Source organism: Nannobrachium achirus, assembly GCF_963921795.1.
Source record: "Nannobrachium achirus genome assembly, chromosome: 12".
Classification (NCBI taxonomy): Eukaryota; Metazoa; Chordata; class Actinopteri; order Myctophiformes; family Myctophidae; genus Nannobrachium; species Nannobrachium achirus.
Genome location: NC_137832.1, coordinates 49,971,428 through 49,985,291, shown reverse-complemented (window position 1 = coordinate 49,985,291; position 13,864 = coordinate 49,971,428). Strand labels below are relative to the sequence as shown.

Genomic DNA, 13,864 nt, shown 5'->3' with positions numbered 1-13,864 from the left:
GTGGGAGGGCCGACAGACAGACAGACAGAGGGATGAGAGTTTGGGCTGGGTAGTAAGCTCTAAGCAGGGGAGGAGGGCTTGTGTGCTCTGTCATTACACACACCTCTCACACAGTGTGATGAGAGGAGAGACCTGAACTGTGGGATGTATACATACAGTACAGTACAGAGCACTATGGTAGGTACAGTACACCAATGGTTCTCAACCTGTGGGTCGGAACCCCCAGAGGGGTCCCCAAATTATTTTGGGGGGTCCCCAGATGTTTAGCTAAATGTTAACATTGTTTTTCTCACTCAACAGTAAACAGAAAAACATACAGTATAAGTGTATAAAGGGTATCTACTGTATCTGTACATTTCTAATGTGACAGACCTTTTTAGTACCTCTGGTCAAACATTGGTCAAATTGTCAAATATTAGAGGCAGAAATTGTGAAAATAGCAGCTCGTTGTTAGCATGTAGATCTGCTATTTCACAATGGAATAGATTGAATCAAACTATAAATGTAATGCCAACTACAATTCCAAGTGCTTGTTAGGGTGGGGGGTCCCCAGATGAAATATGATTATTTTGGGGGTCGCGCCCTGAAAAGGTTGAGAACGGCTGCAGTACACCACTGTTTCCCAAACGCATTTGTGGGTCGCGGTCTCACGGCGCGTAAATGTCCCCTTTTTGTCTTCCTTTACAAAATATATATATAAATAACGTTCAAAATATTTCTAAAGTATTTCACAAATTGCCACGAAGCTACGCGTTGTGTGCTTGTATATCTGCTATTTTCACTCTTTTGTGTCCAAGGCCAGAACAAACAAAAAGTAGCATATCTGCAAGCTCGAAACAGTGATGTTTTGAGTTTGTAGAACTGTCACTTTTGCTATATTTTTACGTTATTTAACGGTTTTGGACATCACAATGTTACCCAACACAGATCCCTTTTTAAGTCTCTCTCTCTCTCTCTCTCTCGCCACCTTTCTTTAATTGTTGTTCCTTTCTTTTCTCCACAAATAGGGTTCAGGTGGTTCATTCATAATGTATTTGTGTAAGCCTGGGTCCCCTGGGGGGTCACCAATATTATCTATTGTGTCTCAAGCTGAAAGGTTTGGGAACCACTGGTATAATATCATACACTGCTTCAATGCTTCATCGTACGCCAATAGGGTGCCTGCAACTCTCTGCTCTTTGCTCAACATGGACATTTTTTATTTTTTTATTAACCGCGTCTGCATTCATAAGTCCACACAGTTTTTTCTTTTTCAGTATGACTGGGTTTTTCCCATCGTCAGCAGATGGTAATAGACAGAACGATAATAACATGGCTTTTCTGGCAGAGCAGCATGCGATATAAGCTGGAACACACGGAGTGAGAACACACATGGTATGAATCCACACTTATATAGGCTACACGGAGCGCGAGCTCACACAGAGGCCGAGTGCCAAGAAGACCACCCCACCCCCACCTCCACCTCCAGGCACGTGCACACGTAGACATCAAAGGGGGCTTGAGCCCCTGCCCTTGTATCTGTCTGTAAAGAGTGCCCTCTTCAGACCATGAACACAGCAGTTTTTACTATGATTAAAGAAATACAAATGCTCTTTCTATGCCATACCTGAGGGCAGCAATTCAAGCAAATTAATTGCCTTGTTAAAACTCTCCTGAACTTGAATGCAGCATCTTATGTTGAAAGGATTGCCCTCTCTGTGTAGAAATCAAGCATCGAAAATAGCCAACCTCTAAGCTCACAACGCATCTGCTATTTTCAATATTTTCACCAAGGGGCCCTTTTAGAAATGTCAGCCCCTGCCTATCTAACATTCTCTGCACATCCCTGCCTGCCTCCCTCCCGTCCTCTCTTTTTCGAGCTCTCCAAAGTCCAAACTCTCGCTCACTTTTCCTGTCTTTATTTCTCTCGCTCTCTTTCTCTCTCTCCCATTCATTCCCCCTTTCTGTCGTTCCCTTCCTCTGTTTCTGGTTCCTTCGTTTTTTAGCCCCCTCCCCACCAAAAAAAAAGAAAAAAACCTTTCCCAGTTTGCCTTCTTTTTCAACCCCAATCCCCCCGCCTCCTCTTTCTCTTTCTCTCTCTCACTCTTGCCTCTCTACCTCTTTCTCCTTCCCTTCTCTATGTGTTGGCGAGTTGACGCAGGGCTACAGCAACAACAAAGTATGGGGCAAAGCTAAACGTTAACATTGTGAGAAACAAGGCCGGGACTTTATAACACAAATAAAGAAAAAAGTAAAAGGCCCCCCCCCCCACCTACCCCAACCTCCAAATGGAGTGGAGGCCCTGTTCTGTTGGGGCAGATTTACGACGACTGCCAAGGGGAGGAAACCCTGTTAAAATGGGGGGGGGGGGGGGGCTGCTCTGTTGCCATTTGACACATCATCTCAGGCAGCACATGATGAGCAGGGGTGGAAAGTACAGTACTCAAGTAGCCTACTGTATTGATAGTTAGTAGTACTTGAGTATTTAAATATATATATATGTAACAGAGGTGATCCGAATCTCCCCACCCGGCTTTGAACCTGGGTCTCCCGAGTGAAAGTCCAATATCTTAACCATTACTCCAAAGGGATATCCCTATGGAACGAGGGCAGATACTAGACTTTTTAGGCTTCAGGCTGGGGCTGCGACTCTCTCCGCCACATATATACGTTTCTTTGTAGATTTTGATTATTATTACAAAACAAACATTAACCACTAAATCCCTAATACACTAGCCGGTGTAGCCTACAAGCTGAGCTTGTAGTTTGGCTATTTTCTTTTTTAATATTTGACAAATTTGGAAAGATTTGCGTTATTTTACTTTGGTAGGCTACTGTGAGTATTTTGTTGCCAATACTTTTACTCACGTCAAATTTCGAACACAGGACTTTTACTTGTGAGTATATCTACACTGTGTATTGCTATTTTTATTAACTAAAACATCTGACTTCTTCCACTCTACTGATGAGTACAAGAGTCTGGCCACCAGTGCGCCATGGCCTGGAAAAGATAGACAGAGAAAGATGGTTTTGCTTAAGCATTCCAGTCAGGAATGGTATATTTTTGTTGGAAAGATAATTGTCTGTGGCTAGGATTTGGAAGTACATTTTACCCGCCAATCTGCCAGGAAATGTTTACGTGGATAATATTGCCCTCTAGTGGTGACCTCGCAGGCTGTGGGCCTCCACAACATTACCACAGCATTGGAAAGAATTGAGCAAACTTGGAAAATGGAATTGTTTTTCTCCTCTGCTGTTTATCGAGGTTTAGGTTTGTTGTGCTGTACAGAATATTAAAGGGTATGATTTAACACAATGGCATTGCATTGTTCTTGACACTCATTATTATTGTAACCTCAAGAATGGTGCAGTAAACAAACAGGGTGTATTATTATGAATAGATAAATAGATTTTTGTCAAGAGCTTAACACTGACAATCCCATTACAATCTCTGGTCAGATGCCTTTCGGCTGCCTTCACTGGTATGGGGTGTGGTATGGTAGCTTGCCCTCTCTCTCTATCACGATGTTCAGTGCCCATGGGAAAAAGTGATAAGAATACAGATGTCCTAAGGTTTGCGTGGACCACTCAAATGCTTTGGGAAAGCCTATAAAGTCACCCAGGGGCCAATTCACTGGTTTAAAACAATTCATCCAATCATCCTTGACATTTGAGATTATAGTGAAGGTAACAGTTTCCTGCTAATTTGTTAACATTTAAGCCACGGGCCTGGATCAAAAATGAATGAATTGATATCAATTCAAAAGGAGTCGCAAATGTAACACACAAGGGTTCTCTCCCCCCGCCCGGCAATGTGTCATGGTTCGTTCCAACCCTGAGAAGGGGGCAAGTGGATTCATACATGCAGTAGTACTGGTCTTAACATCGGACCAAAAAGCCAAAGATGCCAATTTGTGTTAAGATGTGGGCCCTGTTGATTGTCACTCTTGCCATCTCTGCCAGTGGAGAGGAAAATGTCAGCAGTACAGTGACTGAAGAGGAGCCTGTTATAGCCAGGGGTAAACTACTGGTGAGTGCTGCTGAGCAAACATTATGTGGGTCACACCACTGTGCAAGCTAGAGTATTTGGCATACTACTGTGAATGTATGTCAAATAGCAAAAGTAGCTGTTCTAGAAGCTCACAACGCGTACGTTCTTTTTTCTTTATGGAATGTGTGCCATTTTCATAGAATGTTTGCCTATTTTCATAGAATGTTTGGCTATTTTCATGGCATGTTCGCCTATTATGACATGCCCAGAATAGTGATGCTGGGGTTCATGTGAATAACTGTATAGGTCCATTTATATTGAACATTGACCGCGTTCATTTCATATCCTTAGGGTACAAAGATTACATACAGTATCTGCAATAAGGTGCAATAGCGCAAAGTATGTGAGCAATGCCACTTCATATGTACAGTACATACGTACAGTATACGTTCAGAGTGTGAGTTTGAATGGGCCTTAAAAGGGTAAACGTCTTTCTGTTCATTTAACTCTGAGAGTAAAATGAACAGTAAATGAACCCTCCGTTTGCCTTTGGTTCCAAGGCAAACAGGCCTCATATGTAGGACGAAAGGACCGAATGACCGAAGGCAAAACTGTGCGATAACCGTAATGAATCGTGATAATGATGTTGGGATTTCGATTTTGGGTTCAGGGTGTATTCCAAAGAAACCTATTTTGGGGCACATTTGAGCACACTAACAACAAACCACGGGGGAAAGCTTATTTTTTCCATGTTTTAACAGCTTTGTTGTCATCTCCTCTAGGCTCCCAGTGTGGTTGGATGAGGTATCAAGAAGATGCCCGAGCTGCATCATTTCCTCATGGAGCGATGGGCATTATAGTATCCTTATATGCTGTTGTTCTGTCCGCGCTACGCAAGCATTTATTAAGATGCTTGCCCCCACCCAAAAATCCTCCCCTCTGGGCTTTCTCACGACCTTCCCCACGATAAACATAAGCAATGTTCCTAGCGACGGGCCAAGTCCGATGCCAAGCACATTGTGCCTCAGCACAATTTTCCAAAACACTCAAGTCTCTCAAAGCCTGTGGTAGTGTTGCAGTGATGTTGAACTAGAAACAATACGGATCGACGCAAAAACAATTCTCATAGTTTTGTTAGAATCAACTAAATTAATTTGGCTGATGGGGTACAAACATTTTGAAAATAGCTCACATGTCTGGGACATGTTGTGAGCTTGTAGATCTGCTAATTACTTATCATTTGTGTTTTTTACAATCGTTCATCAATCATAATCGAGGCATAGGTTTTAAATAATCGTTCCCCTGTGCTGAATTATGTTTACTGGGACATGGGATGGATAGGTGGTTGTTCCCATGTAACACGTGCACATGTGCAGCTTTACCTGTCAATTTTCTTTGATCCCTCATTCCATCCGCAGCCACAACCTAGAATACGACTCGTCGGAGGAGAAGAATCCCCGTCTGATCTTTTACAACGAGAAGGACGAGGTCGTTCAGGTGAGCGAGGATTTTGTGGAGATGTTTTACGCCGTGTTACGGATCAGCTTCGAGGCAGGCTTATCTGGGATGAGCGAGATGTCAGGTTACGTCAATGTTGGCAAGTTCTAAGATGTGACATCAGATTCTGTGTGAGACAGAGAATAGAGAGAGAGTATTGTGGGAGAGAGCACAGAAGAGGCAGAGAGAGAATGAGTGAAAAAAGTACTAGTAAAGTACTAGCATGCACAGATTGCACATGTGCACACACATACACATACTGTGTTGGTCATGTATATCGTCGTGTCTTACTGTATACTTTAAACACATTTTTTATTTAAATGAAATTTGTACTCACACTGCGCTGTCCCAACCAAAACCTAATGACAATGCAAACCTAATCCCCCAAAACAATAACAACACCCAACCTTAACCCATAAATGCTGTTCTCCTACAGTAGTTGTAACCCTAACAATATTTTGGGCCTTTTTTTGTTATACTGTAAGGACTAGGAAAATGTGTGGGGGACATTCGATCTACAGTCACACGTGCATGCATGTGTGTGTGCGACACACACACACACACACACACACACACACACACACACACACACACACACACACACACACACACACACACACACACACACACACACACACACACACACACACACACACACACACACACACACACACACACACACACACAGTCGCATTCCTAAGCCATTCATTTGATGACCAGCAGTGTTTCCCTATGGAGACACAAAAGGCCTGTTTTGTTCCCTATGGAGACACAGAGAGTCTCATCAAATGATTGGCTTAGCTTAAAAATTTTAAGTAAAAAACCCCATAAAACCCCATGAATTCAAGTCTCCATGGGGTGAGTAATCGATAGGAGGAGAAAAAAAAGTCATTTTGAGCGTGAACTACGTACAGTACCCCTTTAATTTCACTCCTTTTTCCCTTGTATGAACACACGTGTGTGACATGATGCTAACTGGCCCATATCAGACGGTTCCGGTGAAGAAGATGAAGGCGGACGAGATCAGCAGCCTGCTGGACTCTCTGGGTTTCTACAAGAGGTCTGCCAAGGGGGAGGAGGTGCCAGAGGAGTTCCAGCACTTCCCCCTGCGTGCCCCCAGGGATGAGCTATGAGGACACCCGGTGGCCACACTCCGCCACTGCACCCCAGTCTGCGTAAATGACGAGTGGGGCCCCAAGGCCGGTACCACGAGCCAGGCTCCAGTCTGAGGACTCGCAGGCTGAGTTGTAGTAGAGGGTTGTGTCACTGTGTGGAGAAACTAATAAAAATATGTCATATTCTTCCATAAATGTTCTTGGGTGGTCGATGACTGTGTGCAGTGTGTCTTGCTAAAGTAGGCTACTACTTAGTTTTATACAGTATAGGTGTAGTTGGCCAGGCCTAATAGCGTGTGCGTGTGTGTGTGTGTGTGTGTGTGTGTGTGTGTGTGTGTGTGTGTGTGTTGGACAAATGTATACAGTAATTACTAAATTAGATAGATAGATAGATAGATAGATAGATAGATAGATAGATAGATTTCAAACATTTACACCGGTTTATACGTTGGATAAATGAATAAACACAATGTGAGATGTCACGTTACTTCTACTCCACCTCTGATTGGCTTACCCACCCTCAGAACAAATTCAACCACAAATGATAGGCAGAGTTGGGCAGGCCTCTTTATATTACATTTCCTTAGCCAAATATTTGATTACTTATGATGCTATGCGTCAGTCAGTATCCTGGTGTAAGTGTTCTGGTTTAAGTATCCTGCTCAGTACCTGGTGTCAGTAATCTGGTCGGTATCCTGGTCAGTATCTTGGTGTCAGTATCCTGTCAGTATCCTGGTGTCAGTATCGTGTCAGTAATCTGGTCGGTATCCTGGTCAGTATCTTGGTGTCAGTATCCGCAGGATGGACAAAAAAGAACTGTCTTGAAACAAGGTGCTCTCTCCAGCTGGGAGTTCTGCTGAGCACAAAAAATGTATGGATCATTCTGTCAGGAACATAAAGTAGGACCCAAAAGCAGAAACTCAAATTAAAAAAGAAAAAGGAAAAAGGAACACGCTGGCGAAGTGAAAACAGTTAACCACGATTAAAACCTTACTTTACAAAATACATAACACGCCCCCATAATCACAAGCACACATAAGACAAACAAAACATAGACTAATAATACACAAACACTCAACTCTAACTAGACAGAACAGGAGAAAAGACAGGGATCCAGCAAGGAGTAAATGCTAGTGTTAAGTCTCTGGAGCTCATTAGCCAACTGGGCACAGCAGGCACACGCAGGTGAGTCCACTCAGGGATCAGGGGTAGTGGGGAGAGTGACAGAGGGGAATCAAGGCCAAACTGTAGAGGTAAAGGGGGGCAGGGGAGATGGAAAAACTGGAGGGAGAGCCTTCCCGTTGACTTATTGGTACATCAATTTTATATTTGTGTTTTTTGTGGAAAATTGTTGAAAAAACTTGACACTCTTGATACTGTACATCGGCCTCCGGTTCTGTTCATTAAGAACTTGTACCTATTCAGGGACCCTCACCTTGTTCAGCTACATTGTCCAGTATACAGTATTAGGTATGTGTTTAGTCACTTCCTTCTCTGTGCCATGCATAGTCTATACACCAGTAAGACACCAGTAAGGGCAAAAAGCGGCGAGGTCGCGCAGTGTGGTTGCCCTCACAGGGAATCATCTGGGAATCAGATGTTGAGGTCATGGATCTCCATATATGGGCATAAAAGAGACAAGGACGTAATTCCTTTGCAAGTGTGACTCGTGTCGCGGCAACCACACTGGTTAACCTGACACAATATGTCCATATATGGGCATTCCCAGATATGGGCTTAATATTGATGGGCATAAAAGGGATTCTATTAGCCTAACAGGGCATCATCTGGGAATCAGATGTAGAGGTCAGCTCCATATATGGAGATCTAGGTGATGTTTATTTATGACCTTTTTTAACCTCAGCCTACTTTGTCATGGCTGTTCTTTTGAGCGGTGGTAAACCGCTCCTAAGAGTGGCTGTGCGTGTGTCTGTAGCCACTTTTCCTCAGCGTTTTGCCATAGCAATGTGTTTTCCTCAGCGTTTTGCCATAGCAATATGTGTGTGTGCGTAGCCATATTACATCATATTACATCACCAATTATCTGTAGCCACTATCTGTAGCCACTTTTCCTCAGCGTTTTGCCATAGCAATGTGTTTTCCTCAGCGTTTTGCCATAGCAATATGTGTGTGTGCGTAGCCATATTACATCATATTACATCACCAATTATCTGTAGCCACTATCTGTAGCCACTTTTCCTCAGCGTTTTGCCATAGCAATGTGTTTTCCTCAGCATTTTGCCATAGCAATATGTGTGTGTGTGTAGCCATATTACATCACCAATTACATCCTAGACCTACCGGTAGCCACTTTTCCTTAGCGCTTTGCCATAGCAATGTGTTTTCCTCAGTGTTCTGCCATAGCAATGTGCGTGTGTGTGTAGCCTGTATCACATCACCAATTACCAATTGATTGAAGACGTTATGCAAGCACGACCACTGCTCACTTCACATTGGGTGTGATTTTTTAATTGGGGAACAACTACAAGCGTTATTGTCTGAGCACTGTAAACTAACCGCCATTCCACTGCCTCAACCTTAATCCCCTGTTCGACCGCCTCTTGCAGTATAATCTGATTAGCGCTGTCTGTCTGCTGCTTGTGTGCATCCATGTGTATCTGTGTGTTTGCATATGTGACTGAAGACGACAGGGATTAGTGAAACACACAGTCACACAGAATGATAGATGCACACTAGAGACTGCAGCCTTCTCCACCATGCCTGTGTTCTACTCTCCAGTACCACAGAACCTGCGCATGGGTTTGGCCTACGTGGGCGGCTCTGTCTTTGCAAACAACAGGACCAGAGACAGTGACTTCTCCAGGGAGCAGGGCAACAGTGCAGGTTGGACAGTCAATGTCTACATGTTGTCGAATTAGGCAGAGCATGTTGAATTTGTATTATTAAAAATAGTTTATTTGTAATTACTTTGTAACCCAGTGGTTCTCAACCAATGGTCCGGGGACCACTAGTGGTCCTTGAGGGGGTCCCAGTTAGTTCCCAGCTAAATCATTGGAGAGTTGTTAACCAAATGGACTCTTATATATCTTTAACTCTTGGTCCATTTGGTTTCATTTTAACTCAGTGTTGAATTATTGTTAAACATCTGCAGAATTGTTATTTTGATCAACTTTTGCTTGTCATCTCTCCTACCACATCAATACAGCATACAATTGTGGACAAAATCATATCCAGCCAGCATATCGAAGTTTTGGGTCTGAGAGGCTAAACATCATCAAATCGTGGTCTGTGGCTCAAATGCCAAATAATTAATGGAACTTTGAAATGAAAAGGGTTGAAAAACACTGTTGTATAGCCAGATGAAAGATGTTCATTTTATGATTCCTGTGTTGCACCAGTGCAACATGAGCCAGAAAATAATATTGCGCCTAAACTTAAGATTTAACAGCAGATGTTTATGATATGTTATAACAGTGTGTCGTGACAATGTTAATAATTGATAATGTGCCCTTCCCAACACTGCTGGAATCAGAGCTGTGTTTGTGAAGGTTTTACAAAACAGTGTTTATTCCTTGGCAGCATTCAGCATGCAAGAGCAATACATAATTAGATTTGATATCCTGTCTTAATGCTGTGCATTAATTTCAAACTATTAAGCATAGCAAACACCATTCCTTTTATAACAAGCTTGTATAGTCAAGCTTGTATAGTCGATGTTGGGCCTACAGGCTGATGTGATCAATTTAAAGGTATATTCAGTGATTGTATTTCATTCAAATAAAAATATAATTGGTACTTTCTCCATTCATTCTCCTCACTAGAAGGTGTGCTGTCCATATAAGGACTTCCACCATGGCCCATGTTACGAGCATTGCTAGATTCGGTTTTCAGAGGTGCCCAGCCAGTCCTCGACCAATCAGGGTAGAGTATGGCCGTAGTTATGTTATGATGTTTATTTATGCTTGAGAACCACAGTCGCTCTGAATTAAGAACGTCTGCTAAATGCCTAGTATGTAAACTACTGAACTCATAAAATTGTAGTAAATCAGTATCATACATATCCTGAAGCTGGACGTGGGCCTACCAATATTCAGACAGTGATTGGGTCTAATGATCAAAAGGAAAACATTATAATGGTGTAAAAAATCTATAAAAAACTAAACATTTCCATGCTGTAAGGCCAGTAAGGGACAAGATGACCCCCGGCCACTTTCATTATCACTGAATACACCTTTAAGTAACAATTACCTACATGAGGAGTTATCTTAAAATATGTGTGCATGTGGGTGGGTGGGCGTCATTCAAAATGACACCCAACCACCACAGTAGTCTGATCAGCAGTACTAGAACCCCTTTGCGGCTATATTGAAAGGACTAACTAAGGACTAAGGAATACTTTGGTGATTCCTTTGTTTATTGTAAAATTGGAGAAACAAATCTGAAATACAGCCTTGTTTATTGTTACGAAAAAACCTGCATGAAAAGAAAATACAGTAAACATTTATAGAGTATAGGTTCACAGTGAGTGGTTGGAACCACAGCACTGGCCCGCATGCGCACATCACACCTCTTCCTCCCATGCTGGATCATATTGTTTTGGAGGATCCATGCGTACAGTAGTACTGTTACTGTAGATGCAGGGCCTGTAACCAACTCCTTGCTGTGTTGCCAAGGAGTGTGGATCTCAGAGCAAGAACGAGAATGGGGACAACACCCTTCCTTGAGCAACTCCAGATGTCATGAGTCAAGTGGCTTTGTGTACTGTTAGTGAACATCCGCTGGGTCCTGCTGTGGAATTAGTGGAGTGTCCACACACTGCAGGCTTTGACCAAGGGGATGTTGCAGAAGGCTTATTTAGGTATAGGTAAATTCCTCTTTTACAGCTGAAAGGATGTCATAACTATTTATTTGTTTTTCTTTTGCACTTATACACTGAATGATTTTATGGAGATTTGCCCGTGGTATGGGCAGCACTGCATTCGTATTTTTTAAGATTGTCGGAAGCTTGCCCAGAATGCCCACTGAGAGTGACTTGTTTCAGAGATAAGTAACGGCAGGCACTTGAGCATCAGCATGTGCTTTTAGAAGCCAAGATGAATGCCATCCTGGCCTAGCCTGGCTTAGCCATAGCCATATCACACTTTGCGATATATAGGACAAAGTACTCAACCTCAGTACTTGAGTTAAAGTAGTACTCTACCTACATACTTTCACTGCAAATTGTTCTCAGGGTAATGGTTGTTACATTTAACAGGCTGTCAGTAAATGAACGGTTGTAACAATGCTTACCTTACAGTGGTCAATGAGCTGGTGTCTCACCTGCCCCTCCAGATGCTCATGTACTTCAACATGTTCTACTTCCCCTGTTGGTGGTTCTCTGCTGTGGTCATGCTGCAAGTGAAGGTTGGTCAGTCAGTGAGGACTAGTCTAATAGTGGGCGCCATATGTGTTGTGCAAAGCTGGCGAGTGTTGAAAAGTGTATAGTGAAATGGTTCAAAGTTCTCTGAGGCATGCAGGGGCAGTCATTTGGGGTCTCAGGGAATGAAAATTGTCACCCCCAGTGTACACATTTAGCCTCAAATTCAGTTATTTGTATGCATCTTTTCCCCAAAACTTCCCCATCTACATGTGACATCTGACATGTGAAAAAGTTTATATTGTACATAATGTGTTTCTTGTCTGCAACCATACATTTATTAGTCACTTATGTTATTTACATAGCAATTTTTAATTTATTTTTTACCAGCTATCCTAGACTCTCTGAGGCCCTACGGCCTACACGGTTCTCTCTGCACTCTTTTCACTGTATGTACATTTTAACTGGTTATTGTCTAGAGTTCAATAAACACTTAAGTAAGTCACCCAACAGCATCTGCTAAATGCCTAACTTGTAAATGTACACTCACAGTGTATATTGAATTTGGAGAAAGAAAGAAAGAAAGAAAGAAAGAAAGAAAGAAAGAAAGAAAGGCGGATCTTAATCAGTGATCTGCCTTTGTTTCTTTCCAGTTCCATCACCTTGCTGGCTACTACCAGGCCCTCCTGGTAACAGGGATCATCCTCCTCACGGTGGTTGAAGTGGTCCGGCTCTACCTGGGTTACATTGGCAACCTTGGAGAGAAGGTAAAGTCACTGCTTCTCAATGGGGGCTCAGGGACCCCCAGGGGCCCAGTTAAATCATTCATACTTAGGAACCAAATGAACCCTTACCGGGTTCTGTGACTGTAATGGAACCAAACGTACAGTCACTTTCAGAGTTAAATTAACCGTAAAGATTATAGAGTGCAGTTTGGGTTCCCTGAGATAAAAAATAATGGGAGGAAATGGGGGTCCGTGGCCTAATAATGCATATACCAAACTGGGGGTCCTTGAAATGAAAAAGATTGAGAATCACAGACGTAGGCGCAGTAAAATCCTGAATGTTCATGTAAAGGTTTTTGTTAAAAGATCAGATTTGTTAAAAGAAAGACCCTTAGCTGCTCATAATGTAATATAACAGTTCATAATGTAATCTCATATTGTGAAAAGTGTTATTGAAATAATTAGTATCAGTATCACTTCATATCAGTATCATGGTCAGTATCATGTCAGTTTGCCTTGCACTCTGAATAATAATAACTCAGCAGATGAAGTGCTAAAGTGTTTCAGCTTAGTGTTTGTGGCATACTTCATTATTGGCTACAGAGCTCTCCTTTGAATGATGAGCTCCTCACATCATCTCTCTCTCTCTCTCTCTCTCTCTCTCTCTCTCTCTCTCTCTCTCTCTCATATCAGGTGCCAGAGCTTGCAGCGTTCTGGCTGCTGTCCTTTGTATTCCAGCTGCCGATATTGCTGTTCTTCCTGACAGACGAGGCCATCATCATCCTGCCCCTGGAGAGGGCCGTCCACTCCGTCTACCTGCTCTTCCTGCTGCTGGAGGTCCTGGCCTCCTTCCTGGCCCTGCGCACCATGACGCACAAGCTCACCGTCCTCTTCCACCTGCGGCAGCTCGGCGAGGTGGAAGAGCACGGCTTCCGACCTGCGGCGAGCATGATGGCGGCCCCCGTCCACGGGCCGCCGCACCACCGCAGGCTCAGCGTGTTGCCCATGCCACCGCCACTGCGTACCACAACCGACTGAAGAGGACCACACCACTTCATGGCCAGGCCTGGACTGGTCTGGGACACTAATTCGGCCCTGGCATCTTGGCCCAGACTGTCCCACCACAACCGGTGCAAAGTGCACCTGTTGTCAGCTGTTAGTATATGTTTGGGTGGGTGGGACATGGGTGGGACTCCCAGTGATTGGGTGATTGGGCCATTAAGTCGATATTCAGTTTGGG

At 43.3% G+C, this 13,864-nt stretch overlaps 2 protein-coding genes across 2 annotated transcripts; both read left to right on the top strand.

Moving 5' to 3' along the window:
• Nucleotides 1–3,901: 3,901 nt before the first annotated feature.
• Nucleotides 3,902–6,600, top strand: selenoe (selenoprotein e; the record flags this gene model as incomplete). The annotated part of the gene is made up of 4 exons (XM_080739037.1): nucleotides 3,902–4,009; nucleotides 4,753–4,829; nucleotides 5,389–5,467; nucleotides 6,457–6,600. 4 exons carry the CDS (start codon nucleotides 3,902–3,904, stop codon nucleotides 6,598–6,600), a joined length of 408 nt encoding a protein of 135 aa, XP_080595163.1.
• Nucleotides 6,601–9,299: 2,699 nt separating this feature from the next.
• On the top strand, nucleotides 9,300–13,662 carry LOC308295671 (transmembrane protein 17A; the record flags this gene model as incomplete). The annotated part of the gene is made up of 4 exons (XM_080738721.1): nucleotides 9,300–9,426; nucleotides 11,840–11,946; nucleotides 12,553–12,666; nucleotides 13,318–13,662. 4 exons carry the CDS (start codon nucleotides 9,300–9,302, stop codon nucleotides 13,660–13,662), a joined length of 693 nt encoding a protein of 230 aa, XP_080594847.1.
• Between the last annotated feature and the right edge of the window lie 202 nt (nucleotides 13,663–13,864).